At 37.6% G+C, this 23,413-nt stretch overlaps 1 protein-coding gene across 1 annotated transcript; it reads left to right on the top strand.

Moving 5' to 3' along the window:
* The first annotated feature begins 173 nt into the window (after positions 1-173).
* SLC7A6 (solute carrier family 7 member 6) lies at positions 174-22,161 on the top strand. The gene is made up of 9 exons (XM_054389916.1): positions 174-732; positions 4,253-4,378; positions 5,982-6,126; positions 7,615-7,738; positions 18,115-18,218; positions 19,042-19,138; positions 19,389-19,538; positions 20,490-20,673; positions 22,044-22,161. The coding sequence occupies exons 1-9, from the start codon at positions 210-212 to the stop codon at positions 22,136-22,138; spliced, it is 1,548 nt and encodes a 515-aa protein (XP_054245891.1). The 5' UTR covers positions 174-209; the 3' UTR covers positions 22,139-22,161.
* Positions 22,162-23,413: the final 1,252 nt, after the last annotated feature.

Below are 23,413 nucleotides of genomic sequence, written 5' to 3'. Positions count from 1 at the left end.
TTTTAACTATGCATGGGTTTACCTTTGTGCAAGAAAACATACACAGCAACAAGAGGGAATTTCTCAATTTATAAATCATTGGGTTGAAAGGTGGAAAGAATATTTGGCAAGAAAGTCCTGGGATAAAAAATAACTATAATGATTTCAGCTATTTTTATTTTGTTTTAGATTGTGTTTTGGAGTCGTGGAGAATTCAGAGTCTTTCCACAATGGAAGAAAGGACAAATTGTGTGAAGTCACATAGTTCACTGGCTGAATACAGCCCCGTCAATAAGCCAGACAGGACAGATCCAAGCTGTGAAACACAGGAAAACCACAATACAATGCAACTGAAGAAAGAAATATCTTTGATAAATGGAATAAGCCTTATAGTAGGCAACATGATTGGTTCAGGTATCTTTGTCTCTCCCAAAGGAGTTCTCATCTATAGCAAATCTTATGGATTGTCTTTAGTAATTTGGGCAATTGGAGGGATTTTTTCAGTCTTTGGAGCCCTCTGTTATGCTGAACTTGGAACCACTATTACGAAGTCAGGAGCCAGCTATGCATATATCTTGGAGTCTTTTGGGAGCTTCATTGCTTTTATTCGTCTGTGGACCTCACTCTTAATTGTTGAGCCAACTAGTCAGGCCATCATTGCCATCACCTTTGCTAACTACATAGTTCAGCCTTTCTTCCCTTCTTGTGATCCTCCATACTTGGCTTGCCGTCTGATAGCAGCTGCTTGTGAATGTAAGTATTTCTTGAAATTCATTATGGTAATTTTACATCCAGGGTTAAGTTTTTTAAAACAGATCCTACCAGCTCCCAGAGTTAGAATCATAGAATCAGCCAGGTAGGAAGAGACCTCCAAGATCATCTAGTCCAAACCAATCACCCAGCCCTAACCAATCAACTGGATGATTAGTGGTCGCATACTGAATCTGCAATGGTCTGAGTTAGAGTAGGGAGAAGAATTTCCATCACATGAATAACTTGCAGATACTCAATCAGTGAATTACCTTTTCTCCTTCAGAAGCAGAACAAGGTATTTAACTCTTCCTAGTTTCCTTGCATGGCTAAAATGGGGGGGGAAAGGTAGGTATATTAAATCAAGAGGTATATTAAATCAAACTTAAAGATAGTTTTTGTGTGGTCTAAGAGTTATTGGCAAAACAACTTTTATGCCACAAATCTAATGTAACTTATTTTATGATAGCTTGTCAGTGTAAACCTACCTAAGTAATTACTCTGGGAGGGTTTCAAGAGACCATTTAAGATTATTCTTTATGCTCATGATAAACTGTAACATCAGTAGAGAAAGCTCTGTATCAAGAGAATTAAACAGTGTGGTTGTACTCTCTGTGTCTTATTTCATTTTAGGTATTTCCTATTAAAAATATTTATATAAACATATTGCATTTCCAGTAGAGAGTAAAAAATACACTTCAAGAAATCTGTATGGCAACCCTTTGTCCTGAAGCGATCAGGAGATCAAGAGCTGTGGAGCTGCCATCCCTATTATTGTAAAACTTGACATATAGAGAATTTGGGCTTTTTTACTGCTCCTTGCTGCTTCCTTTTAGAGGCAACAGGGAGTCTGCTGAAATACCTCAAATGTTCCTTCCTGCAGTTGTCTGTGTGGGACTAGAATATGGGAAACACAAAGGCAAATAGCTTGTGCAACAGAAACTTGACCTCTGTAACTACTTGTGAACATTTTAGCTTCATGTTCTGCTTTGGTAAATTAATTTGCTACTGTTGGGAAAGCAGTAATGTGCTGCTCCAGGTCCAGGTAGCAGGAAGAAGAATCACAAACTTCTTCCAAAAGATCTGTAAGTGTACTCAGTTCTATTCCCTCAGTCTCCCTCCTTCTCTTCCAAATGCGTGTCCACATTTTGTTGTGACAACTTCAGGAAAGAAATGAAGGACCTGTAATGTCATGTCCACATTCCTCGAACAGCAGCCATCCCAAGGTATCCTGGCAGAGATTCAGGGAGAATCTGCTTTTCCATTTAAGGTATCTCACATGTGAGGGGAGTTAGCCCTTCTAAAAGGCAGTTTAGCAAAAAGCAAGAAATTAAGACAAAATTATTCGAATGAAATGATTCTATAGCAGATGTAGAAAGATGATGTGACAATCCTGTACACTTGCTGCTGAGAGGGGATTTAGCACCTTTTTCTTTAGTGGAGGCATGTGACAGCAAGCTCACTGTCATGTAGATGGTACAATTTCAACAGTTCCTTTTATGATTTAAGTGCTTGTTCTGCCCTGTTCTGGGTGTTGGCGACTTGCTCCTCTGCTGTACAGCTTTGTTTAGCTATTTCTGTTACAGCCTATGCTCCTCCCTGGCCTGGCAGGACTGATACTGTGTCAAACCCTTAGCTCTGGGTATAGTTCTTTATTTATGAAATGGCTGGTAGTTGGTTAGGTACAGATTGTACATGAGAATAGCTGGGTTTGTTGTTGGGTGTATTTTTGGTCTTTTTAAAAATTGTAGTAGTAACAATACTAGATCTAATCTGAGATTAGTTTTAGTCTTGCACAGCATCATTTTATCAATCATTTTGGCAGTGGTTAGCATCTGGTACCACTAATCTAAACTTGGCTGCTCTCAGGACCTTTGAGTAGCTACATAATAATTAAAGTTCAAAGGAAACAGAATAGGAGAGAATAATTTTAGTAAAACAAAGACTCTTGATTACCTTTCTTTTTGTTTTTCTTTTGAAATTTAGAAGAGAATTTGAAGCAGGCCCTAACTCACTAAAAGAAGTTGATTACAATTACTCCCAAGGGAAGTTGTTGTTTAAAAGAAAAAAAAGGCACTTAACTAAACCCTGTGAGCAAATACACCCTGTAGATAATGCTGATCATTAATACTGAAGAGCAGAGGGGGAGCAGTGTTGTGTTTTTTCCTGAGGGCTCCCTGGGAGCTGCAGCAGTTTTGACTTTTGAAATTTGATACAACTGTTTTTTTCCCATCATCTTGCCAAGCTCAGTGGAAGCCCGTTCAGCTATTCCACTTGCCCAAGCTGTATAGTGTGTTAGTGCCATACTTTTGAGAGCATTACCTTTCTTTTATTGCCTTTAAAAATTATTATTTTTCTGTTTGGCAACTGTGCTAAGTTCATTTTTATCTTAATAATATCACATTATTATTGGAAAGGAAAATATTTAGCACATAGTTTAAACAATCAAGTTTGGTTTTTATTTATATGCATATTTAAAATGCATAGTATAATAAAGTTGTTTGGAGGTAAAAAGTGCAGTAGAATATAACCACTTCTTTTCTAGCTAGAGAAAAAAGATATGGGGGAAATATTTAAACTTTGGGTTGGAATCAATAATGTAATGATAATCTGGGCAAGAAAAATATGCACTGAATTAGTATTTTATTCAATAAAGAGTACTGGAGATAGCAAATCCTGTTCAATGTTCAGCATTTGAGTTCAGGCAGAGGTTGTCTGGCTCTCCACTTGAGGAAAAAGTAATAAATGCAAAAGCAAAATATTGAAAGCCATGAGAACAGTGTGAGGAAGATGATCATATGAGGAAGTTTAGTTAGCCACTGTTAACAAAATATTTGAGAAATCTGAAAGTTTCATTTCAAGTTCCATCACCATCTTGTGAAATAGGTCTGACACTAGTTTATTTTTAGATAAAGGGTGAAATAGAATACACATTACTGCCAGTTCTTAAAAATCCCAATTGACATTGCAGTAGCTGTAAATTGTCTGTTATTTGGTCATATTTGTTCTAACCTCACTTAATAGCAGAGTTTAGTACAACTGGGAGAGAGTATTAAGTCAACTCTGACCATATTCAGTCTTGCATGTCTGGATGTTGAACTCAGACAAGCAAGGAATGCTACAAAAACTTTTCAAATTCTCTTTTTATATCTTTGCTAAAGGAATTTCTAGGTAATCTTTTGTTAATCAGAATACTGATATATTGAAATTAATTATTTCATCTGGTAGTTTCTTTAGCTTCAGGAATAGTACCAGAATTCAGCTGATGAGGGATAACAGGAAAAAGGGTGTGTAATCAGAGAAGGGGAAGATTTTTGCTTCCATATTGTTAAATGGTGTGTTTAGAACATCTGTTTCCTACTGGTTTATTTTAACCAGTGTGTTTTCACTACCAATGTATTCTGCTTAGTTAAAACTAAGTGTGTCAGGTAAGTGCATATTGAGATTATAGTTGAAAATATTTGAAAAAGGAATTAAAGTGAATATTGTTCATATACTCTTTTCATTCTTCATTTTTCCTTAGGTCTTCTAACATTTATAAACTGTGCCTACGTTAAATGGGGAACAAGAGTGCAGGATGTATTTACTTATGCTAAAGTTATTGCTCTTATTGTCATCATCACAACTGGAATTGTTAAAATATTCCAGGGTAAGTTATGAAATGAAAGCAAAGGTTTGTATTTATCAGTTCAACTAAGTGACTGTCTAATAATCCATATGTGTTGTGAAATAATATAGCGACTCTGAAGACACTAGTAATACCAGTGGTGAGCATTATCATGGTACTGTACCATAAGAATCTGTCCTATCTTGGTTGACTTTGAACTGGGTAAAAGAAGGTAAGTGACTGTTCAGCAGTGTTCTGGAATTTACAGCCTGCAATATGGAATCATAAGGGAAATGAAACTAGCAAAATACAGAGCTAGCAAAACAGTGGGAAGAGAGAAAGCTGTAAGTTTCTGTAAGAAACATGCTACTTTACAGTGAGATCAACTGAATATTTTTGGTTTTACAAAATGAATTTTGTGTAACTTAAAGCAAAAATAAATATGTAAGAACATGTATTTGTGGATAGCAGCTCTTTGTTTGCTCAGATTCTGAGTTCTATTAGAGCTCTTGAGAATTAAAAAGTTGCTGTGAGTGTGCATGTGTCTGTGTGTGTGTGCTGAGCGTTGTGCCTTCAAGTTATGAGGAATTCTGAACTTAGTTTTGTCCGTTGCCCCTCCTTTGAGGAGAATGTGTTAGCTTAAAAAAATCACCCTGCATTCAAAGTTGCCATAAAGGTCTTTCCTTGGCAGTCTGGCAATTCGAGTCCTTTGCTCTAGCTGGTTATTGTTGAAAGTCCATGAGCAAGATAACTACTGTGAATGGAATATCCTTAGCACATGTGCCCATTTCTTGTTTTGTAGATACTGAGCTTCTTCACTACTGGCTTACTTGTCATTATCTCCTTTGTTCTTAACTCAGCAGTTAATCTGCCATGTCTGTGCCAAGGGAATAGCAGTGCCTGATTAGGATAAAAAGTAAGAAAGAGAAATAAGTGAAGATATTTTGGAGGCCTCTAATGTTTGCCCGGCCAGTTTTGATGAAGCCTGATCATTTCAGAATATATAGTACAGGGCACTGTATATCAGACGTACAGAGTAACTTGCCTTTCTGTACTGATTTTCATGTGTCCGTGTATGTAAAATAATCTGAATATACAAAACTGACATTGATGAGCTTTGTCTTGACTTGTTTAAAGTCAAAAGAGGGCACAAGTTCTCACAAGTTCTGATGCAGAAAACCACGCACTTTTTGTCTTGGCTTGGGAAAATTGTGTCTCAAAATAACAATATCTTCTGTTAATTTCTCTCAGTTTTCTATTTTTAATAGGTAAAATTTAGGTTGTTAGGGGGTTTTGGTCATAGTTACCTAAAATCAGCTGTAAACTTTGTTTTCCATGTGGATTAAATGATTGAAAATGTGAAAGGATGGAGTAGATTATAGCATATTTATAAAATAAAAACTACCTTTAGCCTGAGTACTGTCATTGCCAGTTGTTTGTAGTTTAGTTTGAACTTAATGTTCCTGTACTTTTTGTGGTATTGTGGACAAAGGTGTTTATCATCCACAGAACATGATTTTTAGTGGTTTAAATGCCATGGCTGAAGCAGAGAACAGAACTGGAAAAAGAGGTTAATAGACAGCATTGAAGGAGTTAGGGTTTCTGAGGGGTTTGTATTTTAATTGCATCTCTTCCACACACACAGGCTATTCATCACACTTCGAGAAATCTTTTGAGGGATCTTCTTTTGATATAGGAGACATTTCCCTCGCACTCTATTCTGCCTTGTTCTCTTACTCCGGTTGGGATACCCTCAATTATGTAACAGAAGAGATCAAAAACCCAGAAAGGTAAATGATGAGATATTCCAGACTTCTATAAAATGACTCTAAGAATTATATATTTCTCATATGCACTTGATTCATAGTGCCCTCATGCTTGTCCAGTCAAAAGTTGCAATCCACAAATGCAAATTTGAAGTAGTCTCTTGGCTTTAATCTTGGATAATGCAGTCCTTAAAATGCCATTTCAACTTCTTGTTGTATTACAGAACATTTCTAAATTAATTTCTATATGGTTTCCTAATTCTGTTTCTTAGCACTGAGATTCTTGGGTCTTTCACTGTGACTGTGCAACCTAGAAGCAGAACTGGAACTCCCAGTTACTAATTTAATGATTTATATTGGTGGTAGTGGTGTGCATTTGGTTTTTTGCCTCCCCAGTAGACCCAGCTGGAGTTCTGGGCCTCAAGCAATTTTTGAGGAAGCTTCCAAAGTGCCTTCTATTTTTCTACTTTGTTGGATTTTTGTTGGTTTATTTGTTACTGAAAACTGTGTTCATGGCAAATGCTCATCCATGTCAGCATGCTGTGTTTGGTTTCAAACTGGGCAAATGCAAGTGTAACACTCTCAGTTCTGCTTTCTCTTTTGAGATATTGGAACATCCATACAAGCTTGGGGGGGTGGGGGCAGGAAGAATAAGGCTGAGAAATGCCAAAACCTAAAAATAACAGTTTGCTTCTGCCTCTGCTTTGCAGAGTTCCTCCTTATGGTGCTGCAGACTCAGGGCTGTGAGTCTATCTCAGCTTTAAATCTTATCTGTTTACATCTAGAGGTTTGAAATGTTTTTATGTTACTCTGGACTTCTTTAATACTACTTTCTAGATACAATTGCTAATAAGATGCACCACATCCTGGGATTCTCAGCACTGCAACAATTTTGGATCTGCCCTCTGTACCTCTACTTTCTGCAGTTACACAGAATAGTTAGGGTTTTTTTTTTTTTTTCTCTGCAGTGATGAGTGGAGGTGAGATCAGAGGTGTGGCTTAGTGGGTCTCCCTGCAGCAGCTGCAGAAGTAGATGTTAGAAAAGAAGCATTTATCAGGGAGGAGTGCAGTGACCTTCAGCCCCTTCAGATTCTGGTTGTGCTAATTAACGTGGCCAGTAGGAAATAATTTAAAGCATGTAACTTGGAAGGCTGTTATTGCAGATCTGAAACCCTGAAGTCGGGGTACTTGAAGAGTAGTTACAGAGAATCCCTTTTTACACATCATTCAAGTTTTAAGTTATTGCAAAAAAAGGTTTGTGGAGTTGTTTCTTTGGTTGTTTGGGCTTTGTTTTGGTTTGGTTTGGAGTTTTTTTTTTTTTTGTTACTCTATATTAGAATTTTTAGTTTTAAAAGAATCCAAGTTCTTCCAGAGATACCTATTCTGAAATCTTTATTCTGTCTTCATACCTTTTATCTTTAAGGTAAAGGAATCAAATAAATAAGTTTATTCTGTTATTAATGGAATTATTTTTCCCTGTGTTGTGAGTTTGGTTTGTTTTTTCTGTTACAGGAACTTGCCACTGGCTATTGCAGTGTCTATGCCAATTGTGACTGTTATCTATATTCTGACCAATATAGCTTACTATACAGTGCTGGATGTTGAGGCCATTCTTTCTAGTGATGCTGTGGCAGTGGTAAGTTGATTGTATAGTATTTTGCTATACCATTCATATTTCACCATTTAGGTCGTTTTGAGGCACAAAACAGGAAAAATCCCTCTTTTCTTCCAGTACTTCACTCAGTGCAGGAGGACAGAACAACTCATCACAAATAATTTAATCCTAAATAGAAGAATACTTAATGAAATCACATGTAATAATACTATATTATCAGATGTATTTAAACAAGCACAGATATATCTTGTCAATGTCTTTTGCAAAGATACTAATTAGACTTGTGCACTTTCAACAGATTGTAAATTAAACTCATTAGTACATAATTGTCTTCCCTGTTCCTTCATCCTGCAGCATTTAGAGAGCTGGAGCAGGACACAGACCAGTGTTCCACTGAGCCACGTTTTCTTGAGCTAATAACTGGTGCCATGTATCTCTGTAAATGGATGTGTTGCAGCTCAGCTCTGACAAAGTTTAGCTTTGTATCACTTTTTTAATAACTTAAATCACTGTCTTCCCGGCCTTTATTAATTTCAATAACTTCTCATATTTTGAAATGTGAAAATGAAATTTTCATGCATGGTTAACGGTTTGAATCTAATTAAAATGTATAAGCTTCTTAAAGTAAAAGCTGGTCAAAACATGTTTTATACTTAAAGGTAATCATTAAGCAAAAGTGACGGGTTGGCTTGTTTTGGTTTTTTGTTTTTTGTTTTTTTTTTTTTTCCCCCTGTAGCTAGTGAATTAATTGGATAGTTCTGGTTACTATATCCTTTAGAGTTGGAACTTGGAAAATTTAATCCTCTTTCTGGTTATTTAAATTGGAGGAAAAGAAACGGCTTTCCTCCCTTTTAGATTCCCAGTTGGCTTCTAAAATGTAAGTAGTTAGACAATGGACAGAGAGTTTTAAATATATCCAAGTGAAGGAAGTATTCACTCTGTTCCCACAGAGGATTACTATGATTAAAAACTGGCTTAGCATATCAGCGAACTCTTATGTCAGGTATTTAGGCAGATGGTTCCACAAAAGCATTTATTTGACTTCCTTTCAAATTTGAGAAATACTTGTAACTTGTTATTTCAAATGCAATTATGCAGATGTTTATATCAAAGTGTACTGAAAGTAAATAAACCTTTGTTCTTTGCCTCTTTTTATCTGAAATATGGAAATAGAAAATATACTAGGAAAAGCTTGGCAAAGCATTTCAGAATGAAACAAAACAAGACAAGGACATCAAATATTTAATTTTCAATATGCACATGCTAAGGAGTAATAAAATCTCTGGGAATATTTATTTTTGTTATAGGCTCTAGTATCTCATGTAAAGTATCTTCCTTCAGTGAGTGATAATGGAATTTTTAATTCTTGTTTCCAATTAATGAATCCAGACAAAACTAAGGTTCAATACACAATCCACTGTGCATCCTGACTTCTGTAAAGCAACACACTATTGTGTTTTTTCTAACTATTTCATTGGTGTCACTCCTTGACAGCAATGAAATTCTCCAATCTAGCCTATCCCCGAAGAGTATTCTGTGCCTGCTGTGTGTCAGCACAGAGGTTTGTACAGCCTGGGTGAATGAGATCCATTTTCCTGATTCACTCTGGGAGACTGGGGGATGATTCAGTGTGGGCCTGTCCCATCTGTGATGCAGTACACAGCAAGTGGTAGCACTGCTGCAGCAATAGATGGTGAGATAAAAGTGATAGATGGCCAATGCCTGAACCTTACTATACATGTGAAACCCGAGCCTGAATTTTTATGATTTTAAATACACTTAATTTAACTGTTCTTTGACATTGTTCTTGACCAAAAGTGAGTATGTATGTCTTTCTCTGTGTGTGTATATATTTATACATATATCCATTCTGTGTAATTTTACATGAAATTATAGTCCTCAGAGCTGGACAGGTATTCCTCTCTAGCATAGGGTAGATCCAGACATGGAGGAGACATAAACAAAACTCAATATAATTGCATGCAGAGATACTGAGTGACCAGGATAAGAATGAAAAAATATTTGTGATTTCCAAAGTTATTAGAGGATTTACTTGTGCTAGTTTTAGTGGAACTTAACCTTAATAATAACTTTGCACTTAAAAACTTAAGTAATTATCTCAGTGAAAATCTTTCAATAGACGTCTCAGCAGCTGGCAAACGGTGGTCTTCTGATTGCCCCTACTTGTGTGCCTCTTAGAATGGTAACGTGAAAGTGCAGCTGAAGTTTAATGTTTAACACGAGTCATTAAAGATTCCTATTTATTGCTGATATGAATTTAGTTGCTCTACTAATCAAGCATGGGCCTCTGGAAAGCTGGCAGTCAAGTGGAACAGTTAGCACTGAGGACCTAACATCACACTACGCATGCTTCAGGGGTATTTTACTTTACCTCTCACAAGGTCCCATAGACTGAATGCTTCTGTGTGGTGGGACTGTAGTAAGGGAGTGCAGTAGTTACACTCTTGAAGATCATCTTCCAATTTAGTCTGTTCTAAACGGGAAGTGCCCTTTAGGGCCAATGCTAAGCAACGTGAACCAAAACCCAATTGCAATAATATGGAAGAGTTGCTTCAAAAGTGCATTTGCAGTCTTAACTAAAACACTCAGGATTCACCCATAGTTCTCTAGTAAATAGGGGGGGGAAATAGCAGTGCTGATGACTTTAATGATCTGTATTTGAAAAATATCCTGTAATACAGAAATGTAAACATTTCATGGTGACATTTCCCTGGGTGGTGTAAGAAAATTTTATCCACAGTAGAATCTTTATGAAGACTTAGGGCATTGTGGTCAGTGGATGAATGAAGAAAGGAAGTGACAATTAAGCCATTCAGAAAAATTAATCTGATGAAAATGAGCCACTTTGATCTGCCTACATACTCTGCATGTGATATATGATATAGATTGCTGTAGTTTTCTTGCTGCCCCCTGTGTAGTCACAGGGTGAAAATTACAATCAAGATTTTTATACAGAAACATGGTATGAATGCTGCTGCATTTTAGTCTTGTGTAGTAAAGCAGCAGTTAACTTAATATCTTTCCTTGTTGCTATTTCAGAAAGGAATAGAGTAGCTTTCTCCTATTCACTTCAGTTAAGAGGCTTTGAGGTGGGAAGGGGAAGCTACTTCCAGTTTCCAAGTCATGAAAATAAAAGTTTTAAATAAATCTAGTTTATCTTTGCACATCACATTGCATATTGTTAGTGTTGATGGCTAGAAGATGAAAAAAGTCTTGTCAAGGGATGGTATGGAACAAAATGATAAATGATACTTTAGGATTAGCTTCATTGTGGTATACTTCTAGTGTCAGGACTAAGAAACTAATTCTTTTAAAATGTTTTTTTTTTTTAAAGGAAGTAGCTTAGTTCTGCAAATGCTCTTCAGACAGTTGCTGATCATGTGAAAATTGCTTCCTTTCTCAAAGTTTTGTGTCAGAGTTTCACAGCTGAGTTTTTTCAGAAATGTTGCCTCATTGTCCCCTGAACAAGTGGGGTTTTGCCTCTGAGAGGTGTTGTAATTTTTGTTTGTGAAGAGGGCAGCTGGCTCTGTAAGCACCGTTTGGCCTCCTTCATCTTCTGACAGGAAAGAACATACTGGCTGCCAGTGTATAGCTTGTTACTTGCTTCCTGTGTTTTGGTCATGTCTTTTTTGATTGAGTTAGTCTGTTAGGTGCCACTTGGCAGCTTCTTTCGCTTGGAAATGGTAAAATTGAGTCCTTTTTGAAGCAAACGGTTGTCTTGCATAGCTGTCATCTTTCTTGGAGACCTACAGCTTTGTTGATAGATTTGGAATAAAAGTGACTACTTCAGTGGCCTCTTTGAATACCGTCTTGCCAGTCCAGTGCTGATCAATCCAATTTACCTGGGTGTAGTCATACTCTAGAGCAAACTTGCTTTGCTTCGACATGCCTCTCCCTCTGTGAGCCAGGAATGTGGGAGGCTGTGTTTTAGCTCTTTTTTTCTTTTTTATTGTATAGTTTAACAAATGTTGAGTCTCTCTTTTTTTGACTGAATTCAGCTAGAAGTTCTTAAGGTACTCTTATACCTTCTCTTCCTTCAATTGGTCAGTCATCTGCTTCATTTCTGAAGAGGAAAATCTGCTTGTCTTTGGCTGCCAGTGTCATGCCATAAAATCATGGAATGGCAAGGATTGGAAGGGACCTCTGGAGATCATTGAGTCCAACCTCCATGCCAAAGCAGGATCACCTTCTCTACTTGTAGTAGCACTTCCTAGTAAAGTCCCTTTGGATGAAATGCACATTCTGTACTTGCAATGGAAGAACCCTTCATTAGAGAGAGGCAGTTGCTTTCAGAAGAAAGCTGTGCAGTAAGTCATTTGCCTTCTTTCTTGGAGCTAGCCCTCATTCACTACAACAAAACTACCAACACAGCACTCCTGTTGCCGGTTATGTAGAAGCTCTCTAGAGTTGCAGGCCAGTCTGAAAAGCTGAGCCAGAACTTTAAGAAATGCTATATAATATTTTTAAGCGTGAGAAGGTTAGAGACATTGGAATAATACTGAACCTTTACAAATAGATCTTAAAAATGCTACAAGCAGGATAAACACCCAAGATTGTGATCAAGTATCTTCAGCACCTCCATGAAGACATTAAACAAAACAATTTTTCTCTTCGAGCTGGCATCTATAATCTTGATGTGGGCCATGCAGAAGAGACGTGTTACATGCAGTAGACGTGCAATATATTAATGCAGTAGAGTAGTGCTGGTTTATCTTATCATAAGATTGTACTGAGTGGCCTAAAAAGGAAAAGAGAATTTCATGCTGGACCTTGCAGAGCACTGTCACCTTTTTCTCCAAGAAAAGACATTGCCAATAATACAGAGAGAGAATTATGTCTGAGTAGAATCAATCAACAGAATGGTGATTGAAACAAAAATTAGAGAAAACCTGAACATTTACACAGCTTGCTGTTGCACCTGTACACATTTCTGACTGTTTCCAGTTGATGTGCACTCTGCTTCCTTCCTTTAATGTAAGTGATGTTAAATCTAATTTGGTCCAACCATCATACAGTATCTTGACAAATATAATTTATGGCAATGGAAGAAAACTTCAGCTGCTCATTGGATTTTTTTGATTGCCATAAATCAGAGTTTCTTTCTTTCCTTTAGGAAGTAGCTCTTTAAAGACCTGAGAAACTAAAAAATAAGAAAACAGACTGCCAGTTCTGACTGCCAGGTCTTCCTGCAACACGGGAATGCATTTATTCTCTGCCTCAAGAGAAAAGTCAAAGCAGAATTAGTTGCACTTCTAAGATACTAGTCAGATTGCTCATATATGTTAATCTCTGTACTGTTGTATATGTCTCTTGGGCTAAGTGTTATAGACCTGAGCCTGGAAAAGTGCACATGTGCAATAGGATCTTGAAATGAGCTATTTTAAGAGGCTCTGCAGATGTCTTTTAAGTCTTCCTAGCAGAAATGCCTCATAATCTTTGAATACAGTTTGGTCTAAGTTACTTTTTCACGTTAGACAATGTTCTCTTTGCATTTATCCATCTGATCACTACTGTTTGGTGCTTTGCCAGCCTAGCATGTGTTCACAACTCCTAATGCTCTCCAGTGTAGTCTGACTTTTTGTGAGGGTCTCTAAGTGCACTTTTAACGTGCAGCCATGTGTGATGAAACCGTTCTCACCTTGCAATTAATAACATAAATTTTGCTCTCTCTAATCATCTGTGTTCCTGAATTAGTGGATGTGAGGCAGTATCTGTGTATTTTGTTGTGGCAGCTCTTTATGAGGGGCAATTCCTGCTGCTCTTAGTTCAGCCTATTTGTATAGAATTGTTGTTTTGTCCTTTAAAAGGACAAAAAAAAGTGTTCTTGCAAACCATTCACAAGTTACCAGATGATGATCAGGGGATCAGACTAACCCGAGATAAAAATAAAATGTAGTTTAATCAGACATTCATGTCTTGAAACAAAGCTGTAGTTCAGTTTTTGACTGTTCTTCTAGGAGTAACAAAATAAGGGCAGTTCAGCTGAGAAATGCATGCCTGGAAGCTTCTTCCTTCATTATTATTCCCTGTTGATAGTTTGGGTGAAAAAAAAATCACAACGAAGGGGAACAATTCCAGGTGCATGTCTTTCTACAGTGTGTGTGTATATATGTATATCTTAGATGTCCAATGGATGGGAGGGCATAAAAGGACTTAATCTGTAACTGCAAGTGCTGTATCAGCCACTGAATTCTCTTACTGTTTCCTAGCTGTTAGAAGCAGTTATAGTTCAAGTCTGGACTACAGGACTTGTCAGACTATAGCAGAGATGACAATTTAATCTCTTAATCCTTCTTGCTCTTTAGACTTTCTCAGAAGAAACCTGAGAAGAAATCCATCCCCATAGTGGTGGCTTTCTCCTGTTATGGTGGACTAAATGCTTCTGCTATAGCTGCCTCCAGGTAGGCTCCTCTGTCATCCTCCGCATACCCTTGCGAATGCTCCATTCTTTCCCCTGTTACCAGCTCATTTGTTTTCATAAATGCACTTCACTGCTCCCAGAAGTGGTGGTAGTTAAAGCGGAGTTGCTCAATGGAGGATCCATGATTGTACAATAGCAGTTTTAGGAGAAAGCAGCCACTAACTCTTCTCCTTCCCTCTTTCTTTTTTTTTTTTTTTTTCTTCCTTCCCTCTTGATGCAGTGCACGGAGTTTGTGCTTGATAACTCAACTGCTTTTTGTACTTTTCTCTGCCCTTCTGTCTTACATAAAATAACCCTCTGCCATGCACAGTTGAATGCTTTTTGTGGCCACTTTTACTGACACTTCAGTAGTGCTTTCTGCAAGAAGCACTCGAGATCTTTGGGCTTGTCATTGTTCAGAGGAGAGTAGAGCTCAGCTTTGGAGAAGACTTTTCTCGGCATGTTAAAATGAGAGTGTTGAAGGATTAGTAAGTGTATACTCTGAGGTATAAAAGTATTTTTATTGTCTGGGTAGTAATACACAAACTTGGCTGATTTTCGTTAGAAATGCAGGTGAAATCCTGTCAGAAAACACTCGTGTAAAGGGCGGATGGGTGTATACTTGTCATGGTAAGCTGGTTAACATCACTAGAAAGTTTAGCCAAACTTCAGGTACCTTTCAACTTTTTTTACTGAAAGATGATTTTGCAGGCAGAACTACCTGGCAAATCAAGTTGAACTTCTTAGGTCGTTCTGAACTGAAATACTCCTTTGCATTACCTCACTTAGGGAAAAGTTAAGCTCTTGAAGTTAATGCTCCACCCTTTGCTTTCACAGAAATCCCAACTACAATATTAGAGAGTACAGTGGGAATGACAGGGTTGTTGCCAGGTTATTCTTTCTTTTGAAGAGTCTGACTCTTACAGATCTAGGGAACATGGAGCTGAATCAGCAGTTTTTAGACACTATATAGCTTGTATCCAGAACACACTGGAGTTTATAAGGTCTTGATCGGTGTATAGTTTGTGGCAGTGATGCTATATCTGTGCCTTAACTCTCTGTGGTTTTTACTGCTCATATGAGTGCTGTTTCACAGGATGTGTAAAAAAAAAAAAAAACAAAAAAACAAACAAACAAAAAAACCCATTATCATACCTTAGCAAGATAGGATGTACATTATAGGATGGAAATGTCCTCTGAGGTTAGTCGCACATCTTACAGTCCACACTGGCACATTACTAAATGTTCTAAAGGGAAATGGAAAATGGTTGCAAAGAGCAAATGCCAGCTTGCCCTTTGAGGGGGAAAAAGTTTCTTCAAATGATCTATTACCTAATTTGCATCCTGCAGCATAGGAGTACATTCATACATTTTCTTCCTCTTCTCTAACTTTAGTTGTTAATATTACTTATCTGAATGTTTGTCCTTTAGGCAACTGTACTAAACATCTTAATTCTCTAACATCTTTTTGAGTTCTGTATCTTAGCTTTGTATTATAAATAAATAAATCCTTTACCAGTGTAAAGTAATGTCATTTGCTGTTTGGTTTTGGAAATCAGCAATCCAGGTCTAAATCATCCTTTAAAATATTAAAACATTTGCCTGTTATAATTTTCATCTTGTCCTCATTCTTAATTTCTTGTGAAGAAGTCTTAATTCGTTCACTGTATCATTATGGGTTATGTTCTGCTTTAGGAGGCCAGGTTTCACCGCTGCATCTAGATCCAATAAGGATCTGAGAGAAGCACAGTAGATTTTAGCAATTATTTGTTCTTGCCAAACAGAAATCTTTTTATATGATAAGTGTAAACTACTAGTCGCTTGTTCAGTTTCAATTGACTGAAAATGGGTAATGCATGGCATACAGAACACACTTCTTATGGCATGGTCTTTTGCTAAATTGATGTTCTGATTTCAGCATGAAATAGGATTCATAGATGGATTTGTTCTTCTATACTTTTCTTGTGTTGGCTTTTATAATTTTTGTGGGAATCTATACATGTGCCTTTTTCCATCCCTGTCTTGAAGCTGCATTTTGAGGTCAGGAAGAGAGGTGTTTTATTAAGAATCAGGGTAGCTAGCACACTTACCTTTTGGCAAGGCTCCCACTGAAGTGATTATATGCTTTTGCTTTGTCCCTTAGCAGCAGGAAATCCTACTGCCGAGGCTCAACTAAATTACACAAAAGGATGGAATAGATTTTACTTTTTAGTGTAGATGATGGTATACAGCTGAACCTTAACCTGCCTTACAAACACGCTGAACAAAGCACTTTGTCAACCCAGACAACAACAGGAAACGTCAGCTGGCCAAGCTTTGTTTTATATCAGTAGATTTTTCTGTAATTTGTGGTTTGAAGATCGACGTTGTATGCAGGAGTTTGCATCCTGAAAATCAATCATTCATTTCACACATACACACAAAAAAAATCTATATTTTACTCTCTGTATGTTTTTTTGACCTACAAAAATCCTTCAGAAAATGTATACCGATGTACTGCTCCTGGTGATCTTGTTCCTGGGGTAATTCAATCAAAATTTGGCCATTGTTAATTTCAGATGACTTTATAGGCTGCAAACAAAGGCCAGTTCTCAACATTAATCCACTCAGATTGTACTCTGTAGCTCATAAATAGTACAACAAAGACCAGTAGTTTAAAGGCAAGGTCAAGGGAGTGATGTTTCAAAATACACAAACATTAAAACCTGAAGGAAAAGTTTTGTAATTGAAAAGACACCTGCAGAAAGCTGAACTAGTATATATGTTTATTACGCCTGAGTATCTTGAAATTGACAAAGCAAGAGAACCCAGAAAGTGGTTTAAAGCGAGGTTCATAAAAATACTTACGTTACTGCTACCTGCTGAGGTGTTTCTAATGTTATAACACAAAATCGTTGGGGTTTGTTTGAATACCACTTATGCATTATGTACCTTTCTGTTTCTATAAATAGTGATTTCATGCTGTCTAATCTAGGCTTCTTCTGTAGAAGAAATCATAGAAGTGATTTAACTGTTGGTAAAATTGGGATATGAAGGCTTCCACCCAGAAAATCCATGGATGAATTTATGCCTAACTCCAAATATGCTGATGTTCAGATATGTGAAGTGCTGAAACTGAGATGAGATTAAGAGTGGCTGTCAGTCTTCATGTTTTAAGTTTCAATTTCCTCATTTTTCAAACATTTTGTTTGATATTCTAAGTTTCTTTCCCCCTTTTAACTCCATCCAGGAGGCTGAACAGAATTGACCAGGACAATATCTTACAAATCATTACCAAATTTTCCTGATAGGTCCCAGATTACTGACAATTCATGTCTCTTACCTGCTGGCTGTGACACTTGGATGCTCTTGGTTTCTTGGTTCTAGAGCTCAATCATGGAAAAGTCACCACAGTTGGCCTGCTGTATTGTCTAGCAACATTAACAAATGACTGCTAATAAGATACTTGCTCTGTCCTTTGCCATGTTGTGACAGTAGAGCCCTCCTGCTGGAGCAAACACAAAAGATGATGTTGCTTAGGAAATTGAAAAAGAAGGGAAATAGACACTATTCTAGTAGCCTGTATGTAGGTGTTATGGTGGTTATGTTTACCATTTGCCATGTGACACTTCCCTTTTGGGATATGCACTAATGTTTTTGTGCTTGATTCTCTGTGGTTACTGTGTTACACTTGAGTTCTGTTGTTCAGTTAAGTAATAAAATGTATTAAGATTGGTGAGAAAATTCTGAAAACATTCTGTTTTCCTCAGTGAGCAGAAAATGTGAATTCAGGTGCTTGACTAAAGAAGCTTGTGCTTGTTTAGACTCCATAAACAAATTTAAAAAGCTGTGTGCTTCTTTGAGCTGCATTATGGATTGTCTCTATTCTGTTGCTATTCTTCTATACAGACTTGAGATGAAAGTTTTCATGTTGTTGTTTTACATATCCTTTATTGCAGATATTTTCATGTTTCCTTTTTCTTTTCCCTTTTATCAGACCTTTGCTGACCAGGTGTTTGGTATCTTCAGCTGGACAATTCCCATTGCTGTAGCCTTTTCTTGTTTTGGTGGACTTAATGCTTCCATTCTAGCATCATCAAGGTAATTCTTATCTTTCTATTTGATGGTATTTTGTGCATTACTGCTGTGCTCGTCTATTATGAGGGTGGCAAAAATATTTTTGTAATGGAACCTGTAATGAATAAGCATAGTACAATAAAGCTGTCTATGTGTATACATACATCCTGAACACTGCCTTACTTCCCCTAGCTTTCCCAGCTGTGTGCTGGGTACAGTTCAAGATCAAATGTGTGTTGTCTGTGAGTCCTGAGGCCTTCTGCTTATTTGCATTAAGTTATTATTTCCATTTTATTTAATACATCAGCAACTTCTTGTTTTCAAATGTACTTAAAACTTAATGACTTTTTAAAGTCACTACATTTTAAGGCTTTTTCCAAGTGAAAAGGTTTACAAGTTGCTACCACTATTAGCAAAAGCAGCAAAAAGCTTAGGACACAGTATAGAAGCTTTCCTCCGAGCACTGATTAGTGATGTTACTAGTGAAAGATTTCGATAGATTTATTCTGGTGTGTTGAGACTCTTGCTGTCCATTGAATGTATGTACAGTGCCTCTGCAATGAGAACAAGTCTGAATGTGATCTGGTGAAGTAGTCTCTATAGAACTATTTAAAGTTGATGACAGAATTCTGTGTGTCTTTTGAGCATGTGGCAGAGTGCCTTTTTAAAGATCTGTCAATCTCTTCTGGTTGGGACTAAATACTTCTGCTATAAGCCAGAATGTTTTCAGTGGTGTAATTACTTATTTTGAATAGTATTTTCTTTGATTTTTCTATGATACATTCTTTCTCAACTATGGCCTCAACATCTGTATTCTGGCTTTTTTTTTTATTATTTTTTCCCCCAGGCTGTTTTTTGTAGGATCTCGAGAAGGTCACCTTCCTGATCTGCTTTCTATGATCCACGTAGGGAGGTTCACACCTGTGCCAGCACTGCTCTTCAATGTAAGTTAGTGTTTTTCAGCTCTTCAGATGTAACTATATGAATTATTTAAAGGAAAACTTTGACAAATCACAAGAGAGAACTTCAGATTAACTGTCATGAAGGTGATTGCTGGGAGTGATTTTGTTTGGTTGGTTAGTTGGTTTTTGTTTGGATTTTTTTAGGCCATACACCAAGAAGTATCAGCTGTTACTTAAAGGCAAAAAGCAGCATAAACAATAAGCTTCAAACTTCTCTTGTTCTTCTCGACAGTGTGTTATGACCCTTATTTACCTGGCTGTGGAAGATGTCTTCAAGCTTATAAATTACTTCAGTTTCAGTTACTGGTTTTTTGTTGGTCTGTCTATTGCTGGGCAATTGTATCTGCGGTGGAAGGAACCAGACCGACCCAGGCCTCTTAAGGTAACGGATGCTTAGTACAGAATTGTTCTTGTCCTCTGCATAATGCGAAAGTACTGTCTAAAATTTAGACCTTGTATGTCCAGCTGCAAACTAGAGAATGGCAGATTTAGATTGGATATCAGGAAGAAGTTCTTTACTATGAGGGTGGTGGAACACTGGAACGGGTTGCCCAGGGAGGTGGTTGAGGTCCCATCTCTGGAGATATTCAAGGTAAGGCTTGATGAGGCTCTGGGAAGCCTGGTCTAGTTGAGGATGTCCCTGCTGACTGTGGGGAGGTCAGCGTAGATGACCTTTGGAGGTCCCTTCCAGTCTGGACCATTCTGTGTCTAAAGGTTAAAAATTGAGCAGGACCTAAAAAGTGGCTTCCATTTTATATTTTATCATGAAAGCCAGATTGTCTGCTAGATAAAAAAATAAGTGGTAGTTGTAGTGTACCTTAGCTCTATCCTTATCCCTTCTCTCAATTGGAGAATGTCCCAGTTGGCTAACAGAGTAGTTAGCCTTTTTTCTTGGTTTAGAAATCTCCAATTAGGAATGCTTAAGTTAATTAATTCTCTCGATGTGGAGCACATTTACCTCTGATGGTGTTTCTGTTCAATAACTGATCCTCTTTACACCTCTCAGACTAAGTTGATACTCTACAGGAAAAAGTCATCCTTGTTTCCTGAGTTTATTTTTGGATTTGTCTTAAAAACATTTCATGCTGCCATACACTGTCTTTCAACACAACAGTTACCATACTTGATTACTTTTGCTGTTTTTAGCAGCAGTTCTGTCAAAGAATAATTCTGCAACTTGCTTATGGTTCCAAGTAGGCAGATGTGCAAGAGGAGAAGCAGATAATTTCACAAAGTGGGATTGAGAGGGAAATCTGTAACTCTTCACTAAAATGTTTGTAACTCTGCACCACAGATATTTCACTAACAGTCTTTTCTGTTTTTCTGTCTCTAGCTGAGTGTGGCTTTCCCAATAATATTCTGTATATGTACAATATTTCTGGTGGTAGTGCCACTCTATAGTGACACTATAAATTCACTGATTGGAATTGCCATTGCTTTATCTGGAATCCCTGTCTTTTTCTTGGGAGTATATTTACCTGCATCAAGGAGACCTCAGTTTATCAACAAGCTTGTAGGTAAGTTTCTTTGTAGGTGGAGATATGGTTAGAAAAGAAGGAAATTAAGTAAGTGAATCTGGGTTTGTTGATGAAAAGGGGTTTTGTGGTCAGCTGACACCAACCAGCAGCTAAGTACCCACATAGCTTCTTGCTCACCAGCACCCCCTCAGCAGGATGAGAGAGGAAACAGGAAGAACAAAGGTGTGAGAAGATAAAGGTCAAAATAAAAATAAAGGTGAGAAGAGAAGGTTAAGATAAGAGACAGTTGAGTAGTGGAAGACAAGTGGGGAAAAAATCCAAAGGGATTGCAAAGGCAATGACAATCTCCCACAGGCAGACCTATCCAGCAGCCTCCCACATGCACACACTTCTTCCTCTGCCCACGTGTACTGCTGAACGTGACATAATATGGCATAAAATATCCCTTTCCCTAGTTTGGTCGGCTATTCTGGCCATATCCCTTCTGAATTTCCTGCCCGTCTCCATCATGCTGGTTGCAGGGAAGGGAAAGTGTGTTCAGCAATAGCCAGAGCATCAGTGTGTTACCAACCCTGTTTGAGCCGCAGATCCAAAACACAGCACCATATGGTACTGCACCCCAGCCAGACCCAATGAAAGGATGCACTAATTTTATATGTGGTTTTACACCCAGGTTATATTTACTGCATAGTTAAAAGACCATCTACTTTCTGCAGATTTCATTCTGCTTTTATACGTTGCTCTTTAATCAAGCACATGAAAAGTCTTTTTCTTAAGCAAGGTTGATTGATGACTATAAAAGGGGCTGGACATTCTTGGTAATGCAAACAAACTGCCTTGCTTTACGGTAGTGGGTGTTTGGAGGTAGATAAATTCCATGTCAGTCACAGACTGGTATTTTGCCTTTTGCTGAATTGCTGCAGTTAAAGTAGCCGTTTTTCTTCAGCAGTACACTGTTGTCATTGTTACTATGTGAGAAAACCATGATGAAGGATGTGGGAAGGTTTATAACATAATCTTAGAATACAACAGGATGTGGTACTGCAGCAGCTAGTGAATATCTAAATACTTGGTAATCTTGTCCCTTTCCTGTGTGCTGTTTGTTTTTGTACTTGATTGTCCCAGATTTACACTCTTAGTTATAGAGAGCAAAGGTTTTTTTCACTTCAGGTACATAGCAGGGTGCCTAAGAAGAACAGCCTAAGGCATCAACAGAACAGTTTTAAATGTTTTTCTGTTTTAAAAAATTGAGTGGAAGACACTTCTCATATTAACTTTATTGTTTGTTTCCCTTAAAAGAAGTGAGGCAGCATTCTTGACAACAAACTTTCATTAGTCTGATGCATGTTATGTCATTAGAGTTGAGGTAGGTGGCTATTCTTCTGACTTCTCTCCAATTTCCTGTGCAGGTGTAGTCACACGGAACATGCAGCTGCTCTGTTACTGTGTTTTAACAGAGATGGACCCAGCTGAAGAAAAGAAGTTAGAAATCAAATCCAACTAAAATTTTTAAGGCGTTACAAGAAACAGGACGGAAGATAAAGCAGTTCTGACAACAAAAGGGAAGAGATGGAACTGGAAAAAAGGGGAAAACCTTTTCCAGTGGTCCTTCAGAAACACCAAAAATGTACTTACTTGCAGCTGAATTCCCACATAGACCTAAAAGGTCACCCTCCTAAACTATGGCAACTTTCAAGGGTGTGTTTTCATTGGGTGATGATTACCTACTCATTTCAGGCACACAAGCTCAACATCAGTAATGTTCCTTCATCAGAATTGGTATTAAAATGGTAAGAGCGAATGGATCAAATTAGGTTTCTGTAGAATGAGGTGGTGAAGTAATGTGTTTTTAAGTCTGACTGAACCCCACTCTGGCTTGAAAGACCAGAAGTCATTTCCAGCTTAAAATCTGATGGATGCTTGCATGAAATGATTTGCTGTGCTATCTCAGTTCTTATCCCAGAAGACAACTGGTCACAACAAACTGCCTAAATTTGTTGTGTTAGCAGAAAAATGAATAAAGTTGTGCTACGTTATTTAAAGACTGAACCAACCTTTCTTCCTTAAATATAAGTACTTTATTCTGTGTGCTCTGCTGGTCTCTTCTCTGGGTTTAAAGATCACTTAGATGTGCTTGGGGATATGGCTTAAGGATGAACTTTGTGGACCAGTTGATCCCAAGGTTCTTTTCCAACTTGAAGGTTTCTGTGTTTCTGTGAAATGTATCTGACTGGGGTGAGGATTTCATTAACAGCATCTTGGCAGTAAATATTTGATTAACATTTGATGATTCCTGTTAGCTTGTTAGTACTTGGCTAGCTTCTGATAGGCGTTATGCAATTTCCAAAATGCAAATGCTCACTTTGAGGCCTTTAAGCATTTGATTTTTGAGGTGTTTCAGTAGAACACACTTTAGCAGTGTTACCTCAGCAGTCAAAAAGTTCTTGTTCTAAAGTTCAGTGCTCTTCACTAGAAAATGACTAAAAACTCAGACCAAACCCACTTTTTTTTTAATAGAGCTGCTGCCACAGAACTTCTCCTATCTTGAAGGCTAAGTAGCAGGGAGAGAAAATAGGAATAAAACAAATAAAAAGTAAGTAGAAGTAGCAGTAGTAGTAGTGTCATTCTAAAGCCGTAAGCCTACCACGAGGACACTGATACTGAATTGTGTTGCAGCAAAAGGTAACATGAAACCAGTCTCCTTGGCTAGCAGAGTGCTAAGTACTTCAAAAACATACCTGAAATTTTTATCTTGGTTTACCTCAGCTGACCTGAGTTT

Source organism: Indicator indicator, chromosome 19 (assembly GCF_027791375.1).
Source record: "Indicator indicator isolate 239-I01 chromosome 19, UM_Iind_1.1, whole genome shotgun sequence".
NCBI lineage: Eukaryota > Metazoa > Chordata > Aves > Piciformes > Indicatoridae > Indicator > Indicator indicator.
The sequence above is the reverse complement of the archived record's forward strand: the minus strand, read 5'-3'. Positions and strand labels throughout refer to the sequence as shown.